The sequence below is a fragment of the Gregarina niphandrodes genome (assembly GCF_000223845.1).
Source record: "Gregarina niphandrodes unplaced genomic scaffold scaffold00072, whole genome shotgun sequence".
In the NCBI taxonomy this organism is placed as follows: Eukaryota; Apicomplexa; class Conoidasida; order Eugregarinorida; family Gregarinidae; genus Gregarina; species Gregarina niphandrodes.
The window spans coordinates 4,244-30,746 of record NW_011645838.1 but is presented as its reverse complement, the minus strand read 5'-3'; the positions used below and the strand labels follow the sequence as shown (position 1 = coordinate 30,746).

The window sequence follows — 26,503 nt, the reverse complement described above, 5'->3', positions numbered from 1 at the left end:
CCGCCTTGTTCGAACCTCTTTCTGTACCGCCCTTGACCAACATTGGCATTAATGAATTCCTATGCACTGATCTCGTGGGCAACAACTCTCTGCCGGACACCGATTGGTGCCAGACAACGGCTCCTACAGCCAAAACACCAGGAGCCCAGCACTCCGCCTCACGCCATCGCACGGCCGCCCGCATTTCGTGCTGCTGCGATAAATTTTTACGGCCGATAATCGATCATATTTCCTGGACCGGGAAACCTCGATGGCCGTTCTCTTGAGGTCTTCCGACAATGCCCTTCTCCCCAAGCTGGGTGGCGACTCGAGCGTTGTTTCGAACTAATGCCGGGCAGTGTGCCGAGAACTTTTTGCAATGGACGAGAAAACCAAGTCCTGCGAACACCTTCATCCTCCCACAGACAACTTTATTGACGAGTGTTGTCGAGGATCCGGAGGTTGTCGAAATGGCATGAGGCTGTGAAGATACCGGAGTTGCGCGGAGGACACGCTAAGCCTGATCGACTGGTTCCGAGTGTAGACTGAAGCGCGGACGGCATCTGAATGACGCAAGGAGCGGTAGCAGGAGGCTGGATCTGAGTTGTTGTAAGCACTATCTGCCACTCGGGTGTCATCTTCACATGTCTACGTACACATAGACGGGCGAACTGCACCCACATGATTACAATCCCAAACCATCATGTGGTCATCTCGAACGGCTGGTAGTAGACTAGTCCGTGGTGATCGTATGCGAACTGCCCTCACTTCATTCACATGACTGGGCTCTCGTCTGCGGTCGCTTAATACTTCAACCGATCGTAGATCACTGGTGTGCCGTCATCCCAAACTCTTCATAACCGTGGGCCAGTCGCATGCCCTCCTAGTCCGGCTGTTGACCGTGGGCCATTGCGGTGCCGTCCGCGCGTACTCCTGCTAACCACCTGCCGCTCCTGGCATTCCACGGGGCCATCTATTTCTCACACGCAACCCTGCGCCGATCACCCGCCATGGGGACACCTTATAAAGCAGTGGTGCGTCGTCATCTCGAACACTCGAGGCAGCGCGGGAGACGGCCAAGTGGAATAGTCCGCGCTGATGTCACTCCAGTCGTTCGGGGTTTGGGGGTGTAGTCGTGTGAATGGAGTGGGCCACAATACGCTTTCCGGGGGGACCGTGGACCTCCCAAGTGCCGCAAGAACGCGTTGATAACACTAGAGTGGGCGGCGGCTGACGGAAGAATGATGTGCCCTTCCAATGACGTGTTTGAAGATGAGGGCTTCGCGAAGGCGCCACGGTTAAGCTGATCAGACGGCAACGAGACTACGCGGCAGGCAGCGAATTGGAGGTGACAGCTGATTGGTTTTACAACAACCCAGATCGAGTCTCCTACTACCGCTGTTAGTACTTCAACCAACCACAGATCAGTGGAGTGTTCTCTTTTACGGTGATGACAACACTTCGTCCTTCAACTAGCCGCGACCCACAGCAGCCACAACCATGGTTAGCGAAAGGGCGCGCGGATGGCGCAATGGGCCATTCAGGTGCCGTCCGCGCGTGTTGATGACACTAGAGTGAACGGCTTGGCAACTGTGAGTGGTGTCGCCGTGGTGGGTGATCGGTGCCGGGTACCGAGCCGTTCCACTCGGGCCATCCATCGCTCACATGCGATCGATCGGTGCAGGGTTGCGTGTGAGGGATGGATGGCCCCGTGGAACGGCGGGGCAGTTCGCCGGTCTGTGTGTACGTAGACAGATGTACGTGTGTACGTAGACAGATGTACGTCGGCAGACGACGGACCGCAGACGGTTGACAAGCGAGTGAACCGCTGGTAGAAGACTGGCTCATGGTGATAGTGTGCTCTTGAAGATGACACCCGGGTGGCAAATAGTCTTTGGCGGCTTCTTCGGGCATCCGCCCGCCACCGACCACTACAGTGTCATGACCGTGTGCTTACAACTTATGATGGGTTCGAAATTACGACACGCCGCTGGCTTTGGTTGGTTGGAGTACTAAGAGACGGCACAAGAAAGGTGACGGCTGATTGGATTGGGCTTGTAGTCGTGGGAATGGAGTGGCGTTCCAAGCCGGCCCTCTATCCCTCACGAGCAAAGCGCATAGGATCGTAGACTATATCGACCAAGTTGTTAGGCCATTGGACAAGCCAAAAGGTGGCGGAGACTGCTTGGACGTTAGCTACAAAGAGACGGGGTGCTTGCAGGCCTGGCGGGACGATCCCTTCGCTGGACACCAAGGGTTAAGATTACGACAAAGGGTTGTACGGTGAACGCCCCTAACCAAGTGAATGCCCAAGGAGGCAGGGGGAGGAGTTGATATTTCGGTGCAAAATTGCGGCCGAAGGACGTCGACGTCCCTTCGGCCGTGGTGCGCTTAATGGATTAAGGGGAAGACGTCGAAGCCACGGAGATGAAGGAAAGCTACCAGATGGTGGGCGGGACCGTGGAACTGGGAATTTGAAGCATCCCTACGTCAGCCCGTTGGGAGAGATTTGCTATCAAGAGCAACGGAAGAAGCCACCAAATCGACCGAAGAAGATTTCGAATGCTGATCCATCACAACTCCTTCGGACGCTGGTGCTCGGCCTCGACCAGCCACGGGCTTTAGTTACGGCCAATTCACACAGAGTCGAAAGAGACATGAACGTTTTGTTCATCCCCACCCGTTGTTGCTTCCGTAAAATAACCCTTTCGATACCGTGTGCATATAAACACACCCTCATTGTACAGAACTCTGTGACAAAACAATGTGTGCACACAGTTTTTTGTTACTAGACGGGCTCACCCCTCGCACCGGCCACAGCATGGCGGCGGGTGTGGACTCACATTTATTGCCTATTATTCGCGGTCTCCCACACGAGTAGAGGCGGATGTCCGGTACGGGCAAACAATCGATACGGCTGGTACGAAAGGCTTGTACCAATGTCAATAGTCTTTTCTTGGTTGAAGGTGGCAAGCAATCGGAAGAGAGGAAGCCAGAGAATTGGTCAGAAAAAAGTCCAGTACTAAGTGGAGCAGGCATATAGGGTTCGTGGAGGACCAAAGGTGGCAGAACGTGCGTACGGCTTCGGCTTGTGGGCTGTGAGGCAACGAGAGTTGCGGTTTGTTCAGAGCTCACTTGTAACAGGCAATTTTGCTTGGCCAAAAAAAAATTTGGTTAGGGAAGAAAATTTCTCCGACCCGATTCCACCCACACGCCCATGGGTATCACTAGCGCTTCTCGACTCAGCCGGTTGCACCTAGTGGGCTAGAGAATAGTGCTGTGGTCGAGCAAAATTGGCTGGTCACAGATTATGATGTCCCGCATTCTCTTTCTCGACAGGCAGACAGACAGACAGACAGACAGAGAGGCAGACAGACAGACAGACAGACGATGCCGAGGTCTCCGGAGGGGGCGATATGATACGAGGCAACTAGATCAGGAACAGCCATGGTTTACCGAGATATTTTCCTGGCTAGATCTGTCGGTATACGGGTATATTTTCTCGGCGTGGCTGGTCGGTAGTCGAGGGCTGGAAAAAAATTAGAGGCGGAGATGAAGGGAGTGTGTGGTGAGGCGGTGAGAGGATGTGAGCCCGCGGCCTTGTGGCTTGCGGTTTACGGAGACATGCACGATCCTACGAGTTACTTGGACGTCGTGGCGGTTGCGGAGCCGGGTAGGCCGCCTGCGGTGGTAGAGACGTACTTCAATATGTCGTGCTGCAGCCCCGAGAAGTGGTCCGATACCCTCGAGACGGGCCAGCAGTTTTATCCGCTCGGGGACTTACTGTATAAAAACCGCATTTCGCCGGAGTTGCTGTTGACTATTGTGCTGAAGACTCTGAAGAATTTGACGACCAAGAAAAGTACGAATGGGATGCTGCCGTATGTTGAAAGTATGGAAGATATCCGGGCACGACTGGTTGAGACATCGGAAGGGCTCTGTGGCAAGGATGGTCTGATCTCCGTGGCGGTCGTTGATGCCAGCCGCCCTTGCGAGAATGCGCCATGGGAAGCTGTCCGACAAACGGGTCTGATTTTTCAGGAGATGGCCAAAATTGGCGGTATCATCACCTGCGATCTCCTCAGTACGGATGGAGACTGTACGCACCCGGATTGCGCGGAACAACGCGACCTCCTCCATGCTGTATCCGGCGTAAACGACGACGCCTACAGCAGATACCCGTATTACAGCCGCTATGACACCTGGCTCGCCCGACTGCGAGCTTTCTGTAACCTGCGCAACATCAAAATGCTCAAGGCGCAAAAAATGCAAATCAGAAAGCACAGACATCTCGAGCACCAACCCCGAATCTGCGACCAAGAAGGCTATTGGAAACGCGTAAAAATTGCCCGCGAGATAGCCCCACCTGTCCGACGGTAATGCCGCCAACAAAACGACCGCCGATTTACGCATAGATCGTCATTAGCTTAAAATTCAGCATTTACTTACGGATTAATTTTTCAAGCTAACCAAGTCGTGTGCTAAAGAAGTTTGTCCGTGTCCTGAGATCTGCGGGTGTCAAAGATTTATTGCGTACCACAGACACAGATTCACCATGTGGTGGTGATCATCTACAAGGATCACATTACGTTCTCTCATGTTTGCTAGCAATGTGTGTTACGGTCGGTGTTCCTGGCCGGAAAAAGAAAGGCGCCGTGTTAGAGAGGTCTTCCGTTTCGCATTTCTGTTCCAATAGCGGACATATCAGACCGTTGAACCGCCTTTCGTTGTTGAACCGCCTTTCGTTGTTGAACCGCCTTTCGTTGAATCGCCTTTCGTTGAACCGCTCTGATAAAAGGACCCTTCACCGCTGTGATCAACTGGGTATTGGCCGCGTACGCGCTGGGCGGATTGTGCTCGAAGCAAAGGCTGCTGGAGAGAATGGGAGATAACTGGAGAGAATGTCTGATTGCCTGACTCCACCCAGTGAAGAAATTCAATGAGGTCGTCGGGGTGACAGTGCATCATTGCAGGGTCGAGAACGGCCCGATTCAGGATAGGTTTGTTTAGAAGGATCCGATCCGGGACGTTCCGAGGTGGATTCACGGTCGGTGAAAATGAGTCACCATCTAATCTTTTCCGTTTCGATCCCGGCTTACTCGGAGCTGGCGGACAGCAGGTGTCTGTTGCGCAAGTGGATGTTGCGCAGGTAGATGTTGCGCTAGCTATCTTCTGGAATTCGAGTGGGGACGCCACAAATGGGAGCTTCGTTCCGCTTGGCTTTGGTCTGAAAAGAAGTGTTGCTTGTTCCGCATTTGTGAGCCCGGTCAGCCTTCTGAACTCGGAGATAGAGATCTTCTTGTAAAGGCCGAAGAAAAGTCGGTTGAAACGCTCTTTGGGGTCCGAATGTTTCATTCTCCTACCATGCAGCCCGGGAGTATTGTTATGATGGCATAGACACTCCAGTCTACGTCCATTGGCGGGCGAGTACTGAAGATCCAGAATACAAAAGTCGATTAGATCCGAAATTGGTACCTCTGCATATTGCAACAAGCACCCCGATATCCAAGTCCGGACTCTTCCAGATCTGGCGTGCTCACCCATGGCGGCTGCAGTCTTGGCGACAACTTGCTTGCACACGCCACCAAAAGCATATCGCACATACTTATCAATAATTGTGCCAAGCTCCAGATAGGCTAAGCTGCACGCCTCGAAATCCTCCTGGTCAATTTGGGTCAACTTCTCCACACGGACTCCCAACAAATCGCTCGCTTTTTTACTTAGAGATACGCTGGCAGCCAAAGGGGTCTCCGAAAGGTTCCGATCGTAGCCGGTCCCCGGACAGTATACAGCCGATGCCTTGGGAAGAAAGCCCAGGCGTCGAAATTGACGCATCGAAAGCCTTGGCATTGACAAAATTTTTTCTGCAAATTCGCGCGCGGTAATCGGCGCTGGCGGCAGAGATCCCTCCCGGCGAAGCAGCAGCCCTCTTCTGTCCTTCGTTGTCGCCTTTCCCGCGTACTTCCAGAGCCGCGTACCTCCTTTGAGAACACATTCCAATGACATCGTGCGCGCCGCCGGCACGTATCCCAAAGTATCAACGACAAAGTCGATTAGCTTGCTTGTGGAGACCCCGGCACGTTGTAGTAGGCAGCCTCCAATCCAGTTGTTCTGTATCTTCAATCCCCCCTTCAATCCCCCGGCCCCTTGCAGCCACTCGCCTACTGTCATCTGCGCTCTTTCTGTGACGCCGCCAAAAGGACAATCGACAAACAAAGAAATGATTGACGCAAGCTCCACATAGATTAGCTTGCACTTCCACAAATCCGCCTGAGTAATTCTCTTCAAGTTCTTCCACTCCTCTTCCGACAGTAACGCACTAAGCTTTACCTGAGCGTCGTCGACACTGTGGAACACTTTCGTAACTGCGCCTTTTAGCAAACGCCTGCAAAAGCTATTCCGGTAAACAGTCTTCTCAAAGCCCTTCCTCCAGTCAACAGGCAGACCAGACGTGGCTCTTGCTGACTCGGGGGACGGTGAGCCGGGAGCTAGTGATCCTTCCTCCGCCGGCAGGTGTCCTATGTTTGCTCCTACAGCCAGAACACCAGGAACGAAAGAATATGTTTCTTCACGGAGACGCAGAATTGAGCGCATTCAGTCCCTAATTAATTTTGTCGAACGGGTGCCACGGGCGACGTTCTACAGTAAGCTCCTGAGAGTGACAGAGTCACTCTGCGTGTCAAGGTATATAGGTCAAGGTATCGCTCTGCCACGGCCGTTCAGTCAACCACGATCACAAATTCGGAACATGACAAGGTCGTAACGGAAAAATGCTTTTCACCCCAGAGACGTCGAAGCGTGAAAGGACTAATAATAGTCCCACTCTACCCACTTAAGATATTGAATGAGATCATCTGGGTGGCAGTACATCATGGCGGGATCGAGGAGGTCTCGGTCACGGACAGTTGGGTCTGTTGTAAAGATTGGGTCCATTGTCTGTGGAGGGGAACCCGGCGTCCTGGACGCGTTCGTCCTTTTCAGAGCGGGTGGACTGGGGGAGGATAGACTTGGGGGTGGTCGACTTGGGGGTGGTAGGGGTGATGGTGTGCAGTCAAGAGCGTCCAGCGACCTGAACGGGGGATGGTGGCTCGCAAAGACGAAGTTCGCTTGTTCGTCAACGTTCAAGGACGTCAATCGCTTGAACTGCGACAGGGAGATCTTCTCATGTAGACCGCGTAAAAGTTCCTGGAGCCGTGCTCTCGGATTCCGAGCATTTGTCCGCCATGCTCTGAAACGAGCGTTGGAGTGTTTCAGACACTCCAGCCTCGAGAGCATTGACGGCGCGTACTTCAGCTCTTGCACGCAGAAGTCAACTAGATCCAGAACCGGTACCTCTGCATATTGCAACAAGCACCCTGCTATCCACCCATTGACATGCGACGACCTGGTGCTTTCCTCCAAGGTGGCTGCGGTGTTAACCAGAACACTCCTGCTCACATAACCGAAGGCGTCCCGAACACGCTGATCCACAATTGTGCCGAGCTCTACATAGTCCAAGCTGCACGCTTCGAAGTCCTCTACCCCAATTCTGAGCAACTTCTTCGCGCGTTCACCCAACAGTTTACGCGCTTTCCTGGGTGCGTCTTTGAGAGATGCCACAGCGGCAGCAGCGCCCCCACGTGGTTTGCGTAAGCAGCCAGCTCTCGGGAGGTACACCGCTGGTGATCTTGGTCGTTGGGTTCTCCGCTTGGGTCCCACCTGTCGAGGAACTCCCGCTCGAAGTTCACTCAAGCAAGGGCTCACCATCGGAAAGATCTGCTCTACAAATTGCCGGGCCGTAATCGGGGCCGCAGCCAAAATCTTTTCTCGCTCGAGCAGCAACTGCCTTGTGTCCCCCACAGTTCTCCTCGTCGGATACCGTAAGTCTCCCTTGCCAAGACACTCCAAGGAGGTCCGCCGCTTAGCGGGTATGTATCCCAAAGTATCGACGATAAAGTCAATTATTTTCCTCGTAGAGACCCCGGCACACTGCAGAAGGCAGCCTGCGATCCAGTGGTTCTGAACCCTGAATCCCCCGACGCCTTGCAGCCAATCACTTACGTTCCTCTCCGCTCTTTCTGTGACGCGCCCAAAAGGACAATCGACAAACAAAGAAATGATGGCCGCAAGCTCCACATAGACTAGCTTGCACTTCCACAAATCCGCCTGAGTAATTCTCTTCAAGTTCTTCCACTCCTCTTCGGACAATAATTCGTTCAACTTTACCTTCGCGTCATCCACGTCCTGGAACACCTGCTGCGTGATCGACAATTGCGTTAAACAACGGCAATCGTTATTCCAGTAAACCGTCTCCTTCGAGCGGCCCGTTCCACTGACGACCAAGGATGACTTGGTGCGCAATGACTCCGTGGCCAACGGCTTCAGCATCGACTCCGGTGGCAGCGACCGCAAGTCGATAGACCCCTTTTCTACTACGTTGTTGCAGACACCTGCGCCCACAGCCAGAACACCAGGGACCCAGTTCGCCACGTCACGGCTTCTCGGGGCCCGCATTCCTTCCAAATTGAATTTGAAAAGGGCGCAGCCAAGGCCAGGGGAGTGTCCCAGAGCTAGGCCATGGAAGTGTCTCAAGGCTACACCAGGGAAGGTCTGAGGCCTTTGTGTGTGTGTTCGTGACCACACAATTCTGTGATCGCGCCACCGTAAAAGCATGAAGTGGGCGGCGGCATAACCATGAACATAATTTCCGCCCTCCTCCCTACCGCCTGGTGGTCTGACTGTGTGGGTGACGGTGTACCACCAGAATGAGGAGAAGCCTTCGTGGGTCTTTGGACATATATATTAGAGACCTGGTGTTCTCGGAGTTAAGTCAGGTAGTGTTCCAACGGAGGCTATCGTGCCGGAAAAGGGTTTGACGTCCTGAACGTTTAACTCGAGTCAGAAATTAATGACGGCTTGATTCCACCCAGCTGAGAAATTCAATGAGGTCGTCCGGGTGGCAGTACATCATGGAAGGGTCAAGCACGGTTGTTAGCCCGCCCGGCTCCACAGTCTGCGGAGGTAACTTTCCCGCTGGCTTTTCCTGTTTCGAAGTCGGAGCTGATGGAACTTGAGCTGGTGGTTTCGGGGACGACTTTCTTGCAACTGTGCAGCCGAGAGTCTCTGTGCGCTTCAAGGAGGCTATACATGAGTAATACCTTCCGCGCAGAAACTCTTTTTGTTGTTTGCCGTTCATCGCCGCCAACTTTAAAAACTCAGGGAGGGAGACCTTCTCGTTTAGGCCGCCTAAAAGTTCGTAGAAACGCATCTTCGGATCAACTGGCTTTTGCCTCGCGTCCGTTCTGTACCGCTCGTTACGTGGTTTTAGACATTCCAACCTCCAAGTGGTCGACGGCGTATACTTCAGCTCCTGGATACATAAGTCAAATAGATCTGGAATCGGTACCTCTGCATGCTGTAGCAAGCACCCCGATATCCATCCCTTGACTCGCCTAGACTTTTGGGCTTCCTCCATGGCGGTAGCTATCCTGATATTAACCCGCGAACAAACGCTACCAAAAGCGTCTCTCAAATATTGGTGAACAATACCACCAAGCTCCACATAGTCTAAGCTGCACCTGTCGAAATCCTTTTCCTCAATTCCGGCCAACTTCCCCTGTCGGCCGCGCATCAATTGGTCCAGTTTTTTGCCTATTGCTTCTGGAGACAAGTTCGCGACCTGGCAGGGCTCGTCGTTCCTCGGTCTGGTCCCAGGACGGTAAATAGGAGCCACCGCGGGTTTTGGACGAGTGTTACGCGTCCTGGAAACTATGTCTCGAAGTTCGTGGCCGGATATATACGTCTTTGCGAAAATCTTCGTTGCAAAGTCGCTCGCGGTGATCCTGTTCGTGGGCAATATCTTTTCTCGACCGAGCAGCAGCTCCTTCCTATTTGTTGTAGCTGCCCTTTGAACGTACTTGGAGTATGGTACGCTATCCTTGGTAAGAAATTCAAATGCCGTCGTACGCGCTGCCGGTATGTATCCTAAAGTATCAACGATAAAATCAATTAGCTTTTTTGTGGAGACCCCGGCACGTTGTAGTAGGCAGCCTGCGATCCAATGGTTTCGCAGTCTTCGTCCTCCCACTCCTTGCAGCAACCTTGAGACCGTCTCCTGTGCCTTTTCCGAGACATCCCCAAAGGGAGAGGTGACAAACAACGAAATGATTGTGCCCAGCTCCACGTAAATGAGCTGACACTCCGACAAATCTTTCTCTGTAATACACCTCAATCTACCCCACTCGTATCCGGACAACAACTGCCTGATTCTCGCACGAGCATCCCGCAGATTGGGGAATGTCTCCGCGACGACTGCTATTGATGTGAAGAAGCTGCAAACGTTATTCCTGTATATTGTCATTTCAGAACCTCTCTTTCCGTCCTCGACGAGCTTCCGACTCAACAACGAGCTCACTGGCAATGAGTTCATAGGCAACGACTCCCTGGTTACCGATCCATCTTCCACTGATTTCTGCCTCACAGCGGCTCCTATAGCCAGAACACCAGGGGCCCAACAGTCCGTCTCATACCACGGAACGGCCGCCCGCATTCCCTCCTCCTGTTCTGACAAATTAATTTTTTCAAAGAGGCGGGAAGTAGCAACCTTTCTCGCTGCTTATCTTCTGGCGTGAGTACGAGCCGGTGGAGGTCCTGTAATGAGAGAACTGGAGAGGGTTAGTGGCCAGACTCCACCCATTGAAGAAATTCAATGAGGTCGTCGGGGTGACAGTACATCATTTCAGGGTCGAGGACCGTCCGGCCTGGTGCACTTGGAACTGTTGGACCTAGGGCTGTTGCAGTTGGGACTGTTGCATTCGGAGCTGTGCCATCTGGGACAGTTCTGTAACCAGATGATACAAATGCAGAGTAGCGCTCGAAAAGAAACTCTGCTTGTGCCTGTACGGTCAAGGAAGCCAGTCGCTTGAACTGGGGGACGGAGATCTTCTCCCGAAGGCCGCATAAAAGTTTAAGGAAACGAGTCTTCGGTTCCACATTCCCTCTTCTCTGGCGTGCTCTGTACAGATCACTATGCCCCTTGAGACAATCCAGCCTCCAGACAGTCGGCGGCCTGTGCTTCAGTTCTTGGATACACAAGTCGACTAGATCTTCAATCGGTACCTCTGCGTACTGCAATAAGCACGCTGATATCCACCCGTTGACTCGTCGAGATCTGGTACCTTCCTCCATGGCGGTGGCCGTTTTATTCAGAACGCGTCGACACACTCCACCAAAAGCGTTGCGCACATACTTATCAATGACAGTTCCGAGCTCCGCATAGTCCAGACTGCATGTCTTGAAATCATCGTCTTCAATTACCAACAACTTCTCCACACGGCCCTCCAGCAATTTGGCTGCTCTTGCACCTACTTCGTGTAGCAAGAGTGTACCGGGCACACTGTTGCGTACGGACCTTTCTAAACTGCCGGTGCCCGGACAGTATACAGGACCAGCCAGTTTCTCCAAACGAGAGTTTAGTCGTCTAGGCCCTGCCCGTCCACCTCCAGTGGGACAGTTCGCGGCACACCCGATCTCTTCGACAAATTCGGCTACTGTAATCTTCGCCGCAGGCAGAATCCTTTCTCGCTCGAGCAGCAACTCCCTTCGGTCCTTCGTAGTTACCCTACGGACGTAGTTGCTGTATCGCATTTCACATTTGTTGAGACACTCGAGCGACGCCGCGCAATTCGCCGGCACGTACCCCAGAGCGTCAACAATAAAGTCAATTAATTTCTTCGTAGAGACCCCGGCACGCTGCAGCAGGCAGCCGGTGATCCAGTTGTTCTGGATCCTTCGTCCGCCGGCCCCTTGCAGCCACTCGCCTACTGTCTTCTGCGCTCTTTCTGTGACGCCGCCAAAAGGACAATCGACAAACAAAGAAATGATTGACGCAAGCTCCACATAGATTAGCCGACACTTCCACAAATCCGTCTCCGTAGTTCGCTTTAAGTTATTCCACTCCTCTTCCGAGAGCAACTCCCCCAAGATTGCACGGGCGTTGCCGACAGTCTGGAAAACGCGCCCCTTGACTGCAAACGCTGACAGACCGCTGCAACCGTTATGCCAATAAACCATCTCCCTAGAGCCCCCTGTTTCGCCACCAACAAGCGACGACTTCCTGCACAACGGCTTCGCGGCTAGCGGATCCACGGCCACTGGCTCCAGGACTACTGGTTTCAGCACCGACTGGTGCGAAGCGCTCATTCCTACAGCCAGAATGCCAGAGGCAAAACGAGATGCCGCCTCATGGCACGGGGCGAGCGATCGCATTCTGGAGGTAGCGTTCCGTTGGCGAAATTTTGAGAATCCCAGGCAGGAAGTCCAACCAGGCAGGGATCGCCAACCAGGCATCCAACAAAGATCGCGTTTGTGACAGGATCGACCAGCCAGGCGGGGCGGCTGTTGTGACAGCAGCTGCGCTGGGAGGAGCGCGTGTGGACCGAAACTTCGCGTCTGGGACGGTGAGCGACTGCTTCACGGTGTTCACAACTCATTGTTTACTGACGACTCGTCACTAACGCAATAAGTCACACATTAGGAGGTCAACATAGACTGCGGTGGGCATCAATCAATTGTGTTGCATTACGACGCAGATTAGTAATCCACCTAGCGAGTGGGAAAAAAAAAGTTAACGGCAAAAAGACACACTTTCGCGGGAGAAGTGAGAACCGTAAGGGGGCTAATGATGGCTTGATTCCACCCAGTTGAGAAATCCAATGAGGTCGTCTGGGTGGCAGTACATCATTGCAGGGTTCTGGACGGTCGGATCCTGGACGACGGCCGGATCCTGGACGACGGCCGGATTTTGGACGACGGCCCGATCCTGGACGACGACCGGGCCCTGGACGACGGTCGGGTCTAGCATACTTGAAGTCGGTCCTGTCGCGGTTGGTTGGGTGGAACATCTGCTGTGATCTTTGGATTCCAACGAGGTGGCGAAAGCCAAGTAGCGCCCATAAAGAAAATCTGCTTGTTCCTGTGTGCCCAAGGCCATCAGTCTTTTGAATTCAGGAATGGAGACCTTCTCGTGCAGGCCACCTAGAAGTTCGTGGAAACGTGTTTTCGGTTCTACAGGCTTTCGTCGACGGCTCATTCTGCACAATTCACTGTACTTCAGACATTCAAGCTTCCAGCCGACGGAGGGAGCGTATTTGCATTCATTCAGACATAAGTCAACAAGGTCTGAAATTGGGACCTCTGCATACTGCAGTAAGCATCCTGATATCCAACCTTTGAGTCTTCTGGACCGCGTATTTTCTTCCATGGCTGCAGCGATACGGGCGAGAACACGAGAACAAACTCCGCCGAAGGCATCCCGAACATGTTTGTCTACAATTGTACATAGTTCCACGTAGTCCAGGCTGCATGTGTCAAAATGCTTAACCTCAATTTCAACCAACTTTTGCAAACGTCCGTCGAGCAGTTCGCTGACTTTCCTGTATATATTCTCCAGAGAAGAGAAGGGCTTGGCATAAGATGGGCGAAGGCCTGCACGAAGTCGGTAGACAGGAGAAGGAGCCACTGCTTTTGGGCGAAGCTTGATCGGTTTCGCTTTGGCTATTCTTGGACGTCCTCGAAACGCAACTCTTAAGGGTATCATTTCTGCAAACTCGTGTGCTGTAAGCTCGGTTGTTGGTAGATTCCGTTCTCGGTTAAGGAGCAACTCCCTTCTGCCCTTCTTAGTGGTCCTTCGCCCGTATCTCGCGTACCGTAGTCTGCTTTTGGCAAGACATTCTAACGCCGCCCAACGGTCAGCCGGTACGTATCCCAGGGTGTCAGTAATAAAATCAATTAGCTTGCGTGTAGAGACCCCGGCACGCTGAAGTAGGCACCCTGCGATCCAGTTATTCGTTATTCTCAGCCCCCCGACTCCTTCCAACCACTCACGTACTGTCATCTGCGCTTTATCTGTAACCTGGCCAAAGGGACAACGAACGAACATCCATATAATCGCTCCCAGCTCCACATAGATCAGCTTACATTTCCACAAATCCGCTCCCGTAATTCCGTGTACCTTCTTCCACTCATCTTCTGACAATAATTCATCCAGCTTCATATGAGCGTCACCGACAGTCTCGAAAACATGACCCATCACCGCCAACGTTGTCAAACCTCTCAAGCCCTCGCCTCCGTAAACCTTCTCGTCGTTGCCAACCAATGCACTCGCCGGCAATACGCCCACTACTGATCCCGGAATCAGCGATGCCGACGGCGGCATCGATTCACGCCAAATGCTCGAACAACCCACAGCCAGAACGCCAGCCACAAAACACGAAGTCCCTCCACGCCTCCGCAACAAAGCCCGCATCCCAAATTAATTTTGAAATAGGACCCTGCGACGGAAGTGGATTTCGAAAAGTGAACTCTGCGAACTGCGAGGACACTATCGGGCAATAGAGCGAGGATTGGCAGGCACGGTATGTCAAGGCATGGTATGTCAAGGCATGGTATGTCAAGGCATGCTATGTCAAGGCATGGTATGTCAAGGCATGGTATGTCAAGGCATGGTATGTCAAGGCACGTTCCACAAACCGACGCCGATGGCAAACCGACAGCTGATTATTGGTAATTGATGACTGTTTCTATCTACTCACACTTGAGCATCTCTGCCCACACTTTAGCACGCGAGCGTGATCTCGTGATCGTGATCTCGTGATGGCGATCTGGTGATCGCGGGCGTAGCGCACACACTCGTTTTTGGCGGTGGCGGGAATGTCCGGCGTACCGATTCGCCACAGTCGGTACGAAAGATCATGGTTGTCTACTTTCGTGCCAGCTTTGGCGTTTAGCGTGCTACTTGATCAGTCTGGTGAGCGTGTATGAGGGTGGCAGCCTGTGTGCACGGGCGGCAACCATCCGAACAGTTGCAGAAGTGGAGGAGGAAATATAGGGCAGCTCTGAGTCGCCCGCCGTTAAGATGCTAGTTTGAGTCCACCCAGTGAACAAATTCAATGAGGTCGTCTGGGTGACAATACATCATTGCTGGTTCCAGGACGGTCCTGTCTGTGGCCGGCGAACTTGAAGTTGGTGAATTAATCCCGGAGTCTGCGGACTTGTTTTCCGAGCACCGGAATGCGTAATAGCATTCGCGAAGAAACGAAGTTTGTTCCACGCTGCACATCAATGACAGTTTATTGAATTCAGAAATAGAGATCTTTTTACGTAGGCCACACAAAAGTTGGTGGAAACGCGCATGAGCATCCTCAGGTCTTTTTCTCTTGTGAACCCTGGACAGTTCGCTACGTCTCTTCAAGCATTCGAGTCTCCAACAAACTGCCGGTGTGTACTTGAGTTCCTTTATACAAAACTCAATTAGGTCTGAAATTGGTACTTCTGCAAATTGTAATAAGCAGCCCACAATCCACCCTCGAACACGTCGAGATCCGATGCCTTCCTCCATAGCTCTAGCTATGTTGTATACAACAAATGGACGTACTTCACCAAAGCACATATTCTTATCAATAATTGTACCAAGCTCGAGATAGTCCAAGCTGCATGCTTCGAAATCTTGGTCCTGAATTCCATCCAATATCTGGTCGCGTGCCCCCAGCAGTTTGGTCCCTTTTCTTTGCATATCTGTCAGAGACGAGTTTGTAGGATCCGATTTTATAAGAGGCGATCGTATATGAGATGATGCAGGCAAAGGCTCCATGGGTTGACGGGACCTCGACAGGACCTGTTCTGCAAACTCGAACGCTGTAATCTCGTTGGCTGCCAAACTCTCTTCTCGTTTCAGCAGCAGTTCCCTTGTATCCCCCATAAATGTCCTCTTCCAGTAGTTCGAATATCGTAACTTGCATCTAACAACACATTCTAACACCTTCGAGCGACCAGCGGGCATATACCCTAAAGTGCCAGCAATAAAGTCAATTACCTTGCTTGTTGAGACCCCGGAGCGCTGCAGTAGGCACCCAGCGATCCAGTTATTCGGTATCCGGATCCTCCCGGCTCCTTCCAGCCACTCGCATACTATCCTCTCCGCTCTTTCGGTGACGCCGCCAAAAGGAAAACGGATAAATATCGAAATGATCGTGGCAAGCTCCACGTAGATTAGCCTACACTTCCACAAATCCCTCTCCGTGATCTCCCTTAGGTTCCTCCATTCGTCTTTGGACAGTAATTCTGACAGCTTCTTCTTAGCATCGATAGGACATTTGAACACCCCTCCTTTGGCTGCGATATTTGTCAATCCACTCCAACGATATCTCCAAATCTTCTTGTCATCGACCCCTTTGTCATCGACCCCTTTGTCATCGGCCCCTTTGTCATCGACCCCTTTGTCATCGACCCCTTTGTCATCGACCGCTTCGCCACGAGTCGTCGGTAGCAATGGCTGTGTGACCAATGATCCGACCGGCTCTGTTATTTGTGGCCTCTCTTCCGCCGGTTGGTGCAAGATGCTTGCTCCTATCGCCAGAATGCCAGAGGCAAAACACGACATCCCTCCACGACATCGCAAAAGTGACCGCATCCAAAAGTGAGCGCAAATTAATTTTAGAGAGTGGTCGGGGCGGGTAGTTGCCGGTGTGTGCTGCCAAGCTGCGACTCACCCAAACCCGTGTGCTCTCTATCTGCAGGAGTGTTTTCAAAGGTAGACTACCACGAGCTGAACTGATCACTGAGCCAAGGGGTACCAACTTGTAGTCCTTGGGAACGTGGTACGGACGTTAAGTCCGGATACGTTCCTTATAGAAATTTACTACTCATGACACTTGATAGTCGCTCACTAGTACGAGTCATGTGGATCGTAACCTCTATATTAACAAATCCGAAAACATCCAGCTTCACGGATCAGCATGAAGGGGTGGGCCCTTCTGTGCTGGATTGTCAAGGGCCGGTTTTCGGTTGTAGCAAAATAGACGCGCGGCCCACAACACTCGAAGTCTTGTGTGCCGCCCGTGTATTTCGAGCACATCAGCGTGAAGGCCGGAGGGGGCGTGTGAGTTGTAGGGGGCCCTGTTGGCTCAACTCCACCCAGTCAACAAATTCACTGAGGTCGTCTGGGTGGCAGTACATCATTGCAGGGTCGAGGACGGTCCGGTCTGTGACGCTACCACCTTGGCCAGCGGTCAACGAGGGGGAGCAGCCGTCCGCCGCAGACGGCTTCCTTCTTTTGGTACCGAATGTGGCTGCTGAACTTTCATTAGGAATTGCCTGTGTCGCAGGCGGTGCTGCAGAGCGTTTGTGACCACCAGAGAGTTTCAATGACACCTGGAATGATAAGAAGTGTTCACGAACATACGTTACTTGTTCCCTACCGCTCATCAACATAAGTCGCTTAAACTGAGGAAGGGAGATCTTCTTGTCTAGGCCGCACAAGAGTTGATGGAGACATGCCTCCGGGGTTAACAACTTTTGTTTGCGATGACCTCGTTCCCAATCACTGTGCCGCCTCAGGCATTCAAGTCTCCAGGCAACCGGGGGGGAGAACTTAAGCTCATGGACACACAAGTCAATAAGGTCTGAAATTGGTACCTCTGCATACTGCAGTAAGCACCCTGATACCCAAGCCCGGACTCGGCGAGATCTGATTGTTTCCGTTAAGGCGGTTGCTGTCATGTCAAGAATCCGGCCACATGTCCTGCCAAAGGCATCACGGACATGTTTATTGATAATTGCACCAAGTTCCACGTAGTCCAAGCTGCATGCCTCGAAATCTTGATCCTCAATTGCCGCCAACTTCATTTCACGGCAGCCCAACAACTTTCTCACCTTGCTACACACATCTTCCAGACACACGCTGGCGAGCGGATGAGAATTTCCGGGACTCAGGACAGATCGGATTTGAGGAAAAGATACAGTTGGTTCCGCGGGAAGGGGCCCCTTACCGATCCGCCGCAGTTCACGAGCGGTAATTGTCGGCAGTGGAAATATGTCCTCTGCGAATTCGCGCGCCGTAATCCTCATCGTCGGCAACATCGCTTCTCGGCGGAGCAGCAACTCTCTACTATCCCTCGTATGCGACCTGCTCGAATACTTCCAGTACCGCAATTCACTTTTAGCAAGACATTCTAGTGACGGCAGCCGTTCCGTGGGCTTGTAGGCTAAAGTGTCAATGACGAAGTCAATTAACCTGCCTGTAGAGACCCCCGCACGCTGCAATAGGCAACCTGTGACCCAGTTGTTCCGGATCCTAACACCCCCCGCCTCTCGTAACCAGTCCGCTACCATCATCTGCGCTGTTTTTGTCACGTCCCCAAAAGGACAGTCGATAAACATCGAAATGATTGCACCGAGTTCCACATAAACCAGCGCACAGTCCCACAGATCCATCTGTGTAATCCCCTTCAATTTCTTCCATTCGTCTTCGGACAGCAACTCATTCAGCTGAGCACGTGCGTCGTCCATGCCTTCGAAGACCTGTCCTATAACTGCAAGTGCAGTCAAACCCGTGCAAGTGTTATCCCAGTATACCGTGTTCTCAAAACCCCCCGCTTCGCCTTCGAGCAGTGCCGACTTCGGGGCCAATGACCCTGGGATCAACGAACAGAGTGTTCTGGCTGGTGACTCCGTCTCGGATAACTCCTTGCGCAACGGCGCCGTCGCTTGTGGACCCGTCTCCACTGGTTGGCTTGAGATGTTTACTGCCAGAATGCCGGCAGCAAAACTGAACGCCGCTCTAGGACATCGCACTGGCACTCGCATCACCGGCCTAGTTAAATTTGCGGACCGGGCTTGCCCCTAGCTTGCGGAATAGGCAGCCTCGCGGAGAGGCAGCCTCACGAGCCGTTCACTTTGGGGCATACGCATGCTTTAGGAAAGCCCGGTCCGAGTCTGTGTCCGGGAGTGCTGCCGTTTGTTACAAGTAATCTGAAGGGATTTTGACCCCCAAAGAGCCGTTTCTCTTATCCCGTGGAGCTACCTCTTTGTCCTAGCCAGCACCGAGACGTCCAACTATCGAGAATGAAACGCAAACGGGGAGGATAAACCGGCGGGCGCCCGACCTTTGCTTTCCCGTCCGCGATCGCCAGTCGATGTCTTGGACGGACAACAGGCGCCCGAACCAACGAGCCGGTCGAAGTGGTTCGATCCCTCCTATGCACGGCCCTGATCAGAGCCTCAACGCTTCACGACAGCGCCCACCGGTCAAGAGAAACTACAGGATGAGCAAAAAAAACGGGAACCTGTTGGGACAGTCATGTGTTCGAGCGTGGGGTCGATCTCGCGCCATGAACTCGGGTTCACCACACGAGTCCATGAGATGAGACATCGTGAGCCAGCAAGCACCGTTCATGGATGGAAGGTTGCTTGAGGGACGATGCCTGGAATTGGGTGGTAGTGTGATGCCGGCTTTTCCGCTGTCTCCGGCCGAAGGGTGACAGCCCGGGTGGTTTCGAGTTGGGGGTTCAGTTCCCGTTCTCTTGTGTCCAGCGCGACTTTGTTAGGTTGAACTTCTTGCTGGCAAACTCGACGGGCACTTCGGCGTCTCCTTGCACCTGTTTGAGTACAGTCCCCGACCCCTCCCCAGCTCGGACGCGTCGGTCTCTACGATGTACTTGCCATTGTCGCCGGGGGCATGCAGCGTGACGGTGTTCTGGACGGCGTGTCGAACATAGCCGTACCCGTCCGTCCCGCCACTCGTAGGTCCTGTCCTTCTCGAACAGGTCGAACAGCGGCGCCGTGATGTGTGAGAACTCGGGGATGGAGGGCCTCAGATAGCCGCACATCCCCAAGAAGCTTTGTAGCTCCTTCTTGCTGGTGGGGGCCGGTGCGTTGACGATTGCTCGAGACTTCTTCTCCTGGGCTCGTCCGGCCGACGACGTGCCCGAGGTACTTCACTTCATCCTTGAACCACTCGCTCTTGTCCAGGAGCAAGTAGAAGAACGGGTCTTCCTGCACTGTTCTAAGAAGAGCTTAACCCGCCGCAGTACGCTGTCGAAGTCCTGTCCGCAAATGACGATGTCGTCAATGTAGCAGAACGCATTCTCTCCCAGCAGCGGTGCGAAGCAGGAATCTATGGCGCGTTGGAACTCAGCGGGCGAGTTTTTGATGCCGAATGGGACGACATTGAACGCGAAAAGGCCAGTCGGAGATATAAAGGCGGTGAGCGCCTTGCACCCCTCCCCGACTGGCACGTGCCAGAACCCTGAGTTCATGTCTAGCGTGCAGCAGTACCTCTGTCCGGCGGCCCGTCGCAGATGCTCCCAGATGCGTTGAAAGAGGTAGGAGTCTGCTGCCATGACCGCGTTGAGCCTGCGGTAGCCGATGACGCACCTCCATTCCCCGATCTTCTTCTTTACGACGTGAGGAGCGGCAGCCCACTCGCTGACTCGGGTGACTCCGAGCTCCAGTTGCTTCGCGACCTGCGTCTTCAACTCCTCTTCCAGCATTTCGTGTTCGTAGTGGCGGACCCTGGCCTTGTGCGGGAGTCCTGCTGCCTCGAACCGCGCTTCGTACTTGACCTGCGCCACCTGGGTCTTCCCACGTGTTCTTGAACTCCTCCAGGAGCTCCCACAGCCGCTCGCCGTCCATGTGCTGTACGTTTTGCTCAAAGAGCCGATTCTGCCGCGCGTGGTTCGTCTCCAGTGCGAGTGTCGTAGCCGCCATTGGCGGTTCCAAGGGCGGGGTCTCTCTGCAGTTCGGGGCAGATAGTCTTAACTTGCGCACAGGGCCATTCCGGTCGGGCCTACCGTGGGCAGTAGGTCCATGGCGGGTGTGCCCAGTAGGTTGGGCAAGTCATTTGGCGGCACGACCGCGAAGGTGATGTCCTAGTACCGTGCCGATTCTCGTGCTTTGCCCTGAGAATGGCACGCTCGCTCTCTCTCTGTTGAGCTCTCCAAGTAGACTGACTCCGGCTGTGCGATTTTGAGAAAGGCTGCTTCAACCTCATTCGTCCGTGTCCGGAGGGCTCTGGTCGGCTGCTCGGCCTCCGCGTCATCGTTCGTCCGCATCCCGGTAGCTTCAGGTGACGCTCTCTTCCGACGCTTGCTGTCGTATCGGGTGCGCTCGACCCCCACTATTTTGCAGGTCAGCTTGTCAGCTCTTCTGATGTTGCCACCCACTTTGACTTGGAGGCGTCCTTGCGACGTTTCTGTCAAAGAGTGGACGGGCTTCCGGTCCTGGTGGTATGTAGTACGGCACACTTTTCTCCAGTGTCCTATTCGACCGCAGTTGTCACAGCGTGGGCTCCGTGCTGAGCATCCCTCTCTTTCTCCGTGGCGGGGGAGTCCGCAGTTGTAGCAGAGCCGCTTCGATCTTATTTGTTGTGGGGACAGTACACCGTCGATGTCGTCTTCTGGTTGCTCTCGGACCCTCTCCCCCGTTGCGACGATGGCCAGCACGGGCGTCCCTTGCCAGCTGTAGGTTGCAAGACGTCGAACAGGCTCGCCCCAGTGTTCACGTCCACAATCCAGGTCCTCCACCGCCACGTCAAGGATGCGCCACTCCAGAAATTTGCGCCACTCCAGGAATTTGCGTGATATGGTCTCTGTGGCACCACAGCGGCGGGCGAGTCTTACGCGGCGCGTTAGTCGTCGGTTGAGCAGTTCCCTGAGTTATGGAAAGTCTCCGGATTGGATGGTCGCAATCGCCACGTGCATGTTGGCGACGTAGTTGCTGATTGGGAGCATTCTCGTGGCAATGTCTAAGACGAAGTGTTCGACTTTGGTGGGTACGTCCAGCAGGTCGAATTGCCTGGACTGTGGGATTCTGTTCCACAGTAGTTGAATCACGGCGGTTTCTTCCATGTTGAATGCTGCATGTCGGACTCCGGCCGCTTCGGAGTCGACCCAGTCTTCGAATCGCTGCTCGTTGATGAGGCCAGCTTCGGGCCACGGCGACTCGTGAAGCCGACTCGTTTCCTTCACACTTGTCCATCAGCTATGGTGGCAGGAACCTCGGCATGTACTGTCAACCCATCCAGCAGCTGTTGCCAGTGAGTTGTCCGTGGTGGGCTGGGTGGCCGGGGCATCGCTATTGCCGTTGTCCCTGGGTTCGGAATCGTTGTTAGTGGCTGCGATGTCCGGCAGTTGTCCGTGAATTTGTGGGTCTTGGTCGTGGAAATGAGTTGTGACAAAGACACGAAATAAAATTTCTTTTGAGATCGTTATGTCCCTGTCCGGCTCGGCTGGTTATGACCCGAGGGCAGGGTGCCCAGGCGAAGGCAACACAACCCGCGACCGACTGCTAAAACTTCATTCATCCACGCTTCAAAGTCTACCTGATCGATTCCGTTCTTCGTCCACCTGCGTCACTACCACGGTCTCGCAGTTCACTGAAGCGTTGCGCGCAACTCCACGCGCGCCGTCTAGATCGATCGAGCTCGACGTACTCTGCCGGTACCGTGTCTTGGCCCACTATCCTCGTGCCCACATCACCGGCGGAACCGGGGTCAACAACGTGAATAATGCGCACCTCGCGCTTGACAGTATGGTCATTCTGCCACACTCGAGACCTGGATCCGTCCGTAGTACGTTTTTTTCAGCGAGTTTTACGATAGGTTTGGGCACATCACGACCGAGCAATGACAGAGCAAATAAAATTCGAGAGGGATGAGGCAGCTGGTCTGTTCGACCAGGGCTAACGGGTTGGCCTTTTGTTGGCTGGCGGTGGGTGGTTGTGTGTTTGAAGTGAAGAATGGTCGAACAGGGGTGAGTACGTTGAACTCGGATAGTGGGTTGACAAACTCAGATAGTGTCTACGTGGACGATCGGCTCATTGGGTTGACGGAGTATGCAACGTTTTGCAATGAGGATGCGACTGCTCAGCTGGCGAAATTGTTGTCAGAGTCGGAGTGGCAGCGTTTGCGGTCAGTGGAAGCGGCGGACTTGTGGGAGTGTACGTTGGTGTACGTAGAGTTGGCAGCGATAATTTTGTTGTTTGCGGACAATCCATTTGGGAGTGTGTGTGAAGTAGCGAAGGCGGAGTGGCCATTGGAATTGGTACGGCGACGTTGGGAGGTGGGTTGCCTATTGGAGCGTTCGGGGGCGTTGGTGGAGAAGTTGGCGAAGTTTTGCGTGCAAACGTTGCGCTACATGTCCACGCCGTTCCACTGGGCCTTGGAGTGTCTGACGATACCAGATCGGGTGCAATACGCCAGCCGGGTGCGTTACGACGCCGCCACTGCCCGGGCCGCTTTCCAGAAGCGCGCTAAAGAACTGTACGTCACCCTCACGGCTCCCGAGTTTATTCGCCTTTGGGTTGATCGACATTCAATAATCCCAAAGAAGGACTTGGTCGAGAAGGCGGGCGGGATCGAAAATTCTCTCGCGCACTTTCTGGCGAAACTCAAGGGCCCGCTCCGACCCCTGTCCTGGGTGGCGGCGTCAACGAATCCGAAGGGGCCGTACCGGCGAACGGGGGGGAGTTTCTTGCGATGCGCGCACATACGCACGACCGGACACATCCTGAACCGCGAGCGGGCCCGGGAGATATTGTGGGACCTCCTCGGGGGCTCTCTGGCCTGGAACAAGCTGGACGCCATGAAAGAGATTGATTTTATGGCCTGCAGTCTGGCGTATGTGGAGCTCGCCGCCATCGTAGAACGGGTCATATTTCAAGCCTTTGGGAGCGCCGCGCCCAGTCTGTTGAAGAAATTCGAAGCCGTCATAACCGATAAACGCATCGTCTACGCCTGGATCGGCGGCTGCATCCTCCAGTTTGCGCAAGTACCCATCTCAGACCTCATCCACTTCTGCGCGCTCGACCTACACTACCAACCGTCTACCGACTACTGGACGCTCGAGTGCATCAGACAGGGACCCGAGGACATCCGGCGAGAGAGAGCATCGGGAGACCCCAGCGTTCGCCTCACCGAATTGCTAGCCGGCTTCCAAGAAAAAATGTCCGTCACAGAATTCGCCGAGCTGGCAGCCTTAAAACGACGCGACAAGGCAACCCGCCTCAGGCAACGCGCCTCCGCTCATCGACTCAACGAAAACACCCACACCCAGAAGCCAGACGGACCAAGGGGGGTCCAACTCACAAGTAGTCACCAGTTAAACGTCCAATTTTCAGCGGCTCGGCTTCTGGCCTTTTCTACTAAAGTCAAGACCGGAGCCGGAGAGGACAAGACCGGAGCCGGAGAGGACAAGACTGGAGCCGGAGACGACAAGACTGGAGCCGGAGACGACAAGTCTGGAGCCGGAGACGACAAAAATGGAGTCGTCTTGGTCGGAGTCGAAAAGGTCATGAGAAAAAGGAAAGAGATAGACCAGAGTAACACCGGTGGGCAACCTGCACCCCGAAGGCGGGGGACTGTATGTCGAAAGGAAAGAAGGGCAGCGTTTCCCGGTCAAGCCGCGCACTCTCCCGGCATCGGTCAAGCGGAGCACTCTCCCGACGTGGGTCAAGCGGAGCACTCTCCCGACGTGGGTCAAGCCACGCACTCTTCGGCCCCGCTAGACCCTGAGTTCATGTATTGCCACCCAAAAGACATGATCGAGTTTCTCCACTGGGCGGAGGATGCAGGGCAATTGGGACACGTTACGGCAGACTCCAGCTTTGTATCAGCAGCGACGGTTGCGTGGCCACAGGCCGGAAGCACTTGCCTGTCCGGCAGCGCAATTGTTCGTGACGGGACGGACAGGAGGGGAGGATGTACCCAGTCCCTTTCGTGCAGAAAAAGATTTTGTCTTCTAGCTTGCTTTGCGCGATTGCAGACCGCACCATAAAGGCAGCGCCATAAATGGAGGTTCACCCAAAGAGTGATGTATCTTGGGAGTGAATGTACGGTCAGGGATGCGGCTACATATTTTGTTGCTTTTCGGAGCCGCGCAAACAAAAGTGTGTGCGCACATACCAGTTAATCCGTTTAACCAGGAGAATAATTTAAAAAGAAGCCTGGTTTTAGGAGGAGTTGTGATGAGATCTTCAATTGCAGGCGGGTCGGTGGAAACGAACACGTTGTTGTTGGGTGCTATAGTAACATGTGAGGTGTTTGGTAAGACGGTGGATTTGGTGAAAGCCGTTGCGCCGGTAAGGCCGTGGGATTCAATAAGCACATTAATGGTCGACGGTTTAAAGTTACTGGAGAACATACCGGACCTAGTAGTGGGGATGCCCGGTGTGGAGCATGTAGACCTGTCCACAGAGGAGCTGGATGGTCTGCATGCCGAGGTTACGGAGAACTGGAAGTTGCGTTCCAGAATCATGGTGATACAAAGCGATTGTCTGCATGCTATCGATCAAGTGTGTCAAGCACACCCACAGACGTGTGGAGTTCCGATGGATCTCAGGGGGAAAATTCAACAGTGGCTGGATGTTTTTCGAAAGGACGCGGAATGGGACAGGTCCATGTTTCCTGGAGTAGAGGCAACCACCATGAAGGATTTGAAGTTTGCCATGCTAGGGCTCTCCCGACTCCCCGGGACGCATGTGCCTGCTATCCTTCTACCAGAACTGATGCCCTGGAGCCCCGACGCGGTCCTGCGCAGTCTGTGGAAAGATGCCAAAGCCCGGCTAGAAGCGGGGGACTGCGATACCAAGGACGACGAAGGCGTGATGAACGCACTCGTGGTCTGGGATACTTTCAAAGCAAAAGTAAGAGAGCAGGCGGAACGCGGCTGCGGTTTTTCACAATAATTAGGTTGTCTTGGAGAACCCATACTTTCTGGGATTAGACTAACAGGCCGGTATCAGAGTCGTTAAGACGAGCTTGACTCAGCGGTCGGGACGAGTCCGGTTTGAGGATCGACAGGTCCCTTACCATGGGGCGTGACGCTGCGGTAGGTCGCTGGCTCCGGCGCCGGCGCCGGTTCTTGTTCCTGTTCCTCATAGATGAGGCGTTGTTCTTCGCTGAGTTGTATGACCCTCCAGGGTTCTCCGCAACGGTTGGCCCAGGCGGCCTTTTCGTCTTCGCCCCCCTCGACCGGAAACGCTACGAGCCGCCCGCAGCGACCGCCCAGATCGCGCTTCCGCACACACCACATCGCCGCCTGGTCGGCGACTACTTGGCCGGTCTGGCCGGCCTGGTCGGCGACAGCCTCTCCCTTGACCGGTAGGACGAGTCGGTCGTAGTTGACGGGACACTGGCGCCAGTCCTTGGCGGGACTGGTAGCGCAGGGGTACTCGAACCAGCAGAACGTGCTGAGTTCGAGTAGAACACGGCGCACACTTCCCGCTCGCCTATCCAGCAACGGGGCCATGTCCAACGCGCCGGAACACACGCCCACGTAATCCGCCGCCGGCACACATGATACCGCCCGGCCCAGCAGCGCTGCCGGCGTTGTCTCCTCCGCCGCTACGCCGTCCACCATCAGTACCCAACCCAGTGGACACACCCTCGCAAACACGTCCCGATGGCATCCCGCCATCCCATACAACTTCTTCCGAACAACTGGAATGGACGAGGGCGGGGGGGGGGGGGGGGCAAGGTGGGGTGGTCGAGAAGAGGGGGGGAGGTGATGGTTACGGCGGAGGGGGGAGGTGGAAGGGAGGGTGAATTACGGAGGCGACGGCTTTGGCGAGGATGGGGAAGACGTAGGGGCGTAGGTCGACGTGGTACTTGTTTGCGCGAGTCAGGATCTCTTGGTAGCGCGATTGCGCAGCCGCATCTGCGTCGCTCTTCTTCTGGTGCGGCCACTCAGGCACGTCGTCCTCATCCGCGTCC

At 54.1% G+C, this 26,503-nt stretch overlaps 10 protein-coding genes across 10 annotated transcripts; 2 read left to right on the top strand and 8 right to left on the bottom strand.

Moving 5' to 3' along the window:
• Positions 1–3,603: 3,603 nt before the first annotated feature.
• On the top strand, positions 3,604–4,359 carry GNI_183610 (hypothetical protein; the record flags this gene model as incomplete). The annotated part of the gene is made up of 1 exon (XM_011135258.1): positions 3,604–4,359. One exon carries the CDS (start codon positions 3,604–3,606, stop codon positions 4,357–4,359), a length of 756 nt encoding a protein of 251 aa, XP_011133560.1.
• Positions 4,360–4,683: 324 nt separating this feature from the next.
• GNI_183600 (hypothetical protein) lies at positions 4,684–6,573 on the bottom strand (the record flags this gene model as incomplete). The annotated part of the gene is made up of 1 exon (XM_011135257.1): positions 4,684–6,573. The coding sequence occupies one exon, from the start codon at positions 6,571–6,573 to the stop codon at positions 4,684–4,686; it is 1,890 nt and encodes a 629-aa protein (XP_011133559.1).
• Positions 6,574–6,786: 213 nt separating this feature from the next.
• Positions 6,787–8,472, bottom strand: GNI_183590 (hypothetical protein; the record flags this gene model as incomplete). Its single annotated transcript, XM_011135256.1, has 1 exon — positions 6,787–8,472. The coding sequence occupies one exon, from the start codon at positions 8,470–8,472 to the stop codon at positions 6,787–6,789; it is 1,686 nt and encodes a 561-aa protein (XP_011133558.1).
• Positions 8,473–8,863: 391 nt separating this feature from the next.
• GNI_183580 (hypothetical protein) lies at positions 8,864–10,507 on the bottom strand (the record flags this gene model as incomplete). Its single annotated transcript, XM_011135255.1, has 1 exon — positions 8,864–10,507. One exon carries the CDS (start codon positions 10,505–10,507, stop codon positions 8,864–8,866), a length of 1,644 nt encoding a protein of 547 aa, XP_011133557.1.
• A 125-nt stretch (positions 10,508–10,632) lies between these two features.
• Positions 10,633–12,225, bottom strand: GNI_183570 (hypothetical protein; the record flags this gene model as incomplete). Its single annotated transcript, XM_011135254.1, has 1 exon — positions 10,633–12,225. One exon carries the CDS (start codon positions 12,223–12,225, stop codon positions 10,633–10,635), a length of 1,593 nt encoding a protein of 530 aa, XP_011133556.1.
• Positions 12,226–12,634: 409 nt separating this feature from the next.
• On the bottom strand, positions 12,635–14,263 carry GNI_183560 (hypothetical protein; the record flags this gene model as incomplete). Its single annotated transcript, XM_011135253.1, has 1 exon — positions 12,635–14,263. One exon carries the CDS (start codon positions 14,261–14,263, stop codon positions 12,635–12,637), a length of 1,629 nt encoding a protein of 542 aa, XP_011133555.1.
• Positions 14,264–14,875: 612 nt separating this feature from the next.
• GNI_183550 (hypothetical protein) lies at positions 14,876–16,396 on the bottom strand (the record flags this gene model as incomplete). The annotated part of the gene is made up of 1 exon (XM_011135252.1): positions 14,876–16,396. The coding sequence occupies one exon, from the start codon at positions 16,394–16,396 to the stop codon at positions 14,876–14,878; it is 1,521 nt and encodes a 506-aa protein (XP_011133554.1).
• Positions 16,397–16,869: 473 nt separating this feature from the next.
• Positions 16,870–18,600, bottom strand: GNI_183540 (hypothetical protein; the record flags this gene model as incomplete). Its single annotated transcript, XM_011135251.1, has 1 exon — positions 16,870–18,600. One exon carries the CDS (start codon positions 18,598–18,600, stop codon positions 16,870–16,872), a length of 1,731 nt encoding a protein of 576 aa, XP_011133553.1.
• A 1,130-nt stretch (positions 18,601–19,730) lies between these two features.
• GNI_183530 (RNA-directed DNA polymerase) lies at positions 19,731–20,285 on the bottom strand (the record flags this gene model as incomplete). The annotated part of the gene is made up of 1 exon (XM_011135250.1): positions 19,731–20,285. The coding sequence occupies one exon, from the start codon at positions 20,283–20,285 to the stop codon at positions 19,731–19,733; it is 555 nt and encodes a 184-aa protein (XP_011133552.1).
• A 2,160-nt stretch (positions 20,286–22,445) lies between these two features.
• Positions 22,446–25,476, top strand: GNI_183520 (hypothetical protein; the record flags this gene model as incomplete). Its single annotated transcript, XM_011135249.1, has 2 exons — positions 22,446–24,111; positions 24,632–25,476. 2 exons carry the CDS (start codon positions 22,446–22,448, stop codon positions 25,474–25,476), a joined length of 2,511 nt encoding a protein of 836 aa, XP_011133551.1.
• Between the last annotated feature and the right edge of the window lie 1,027 nt (positions 25,477–26,503).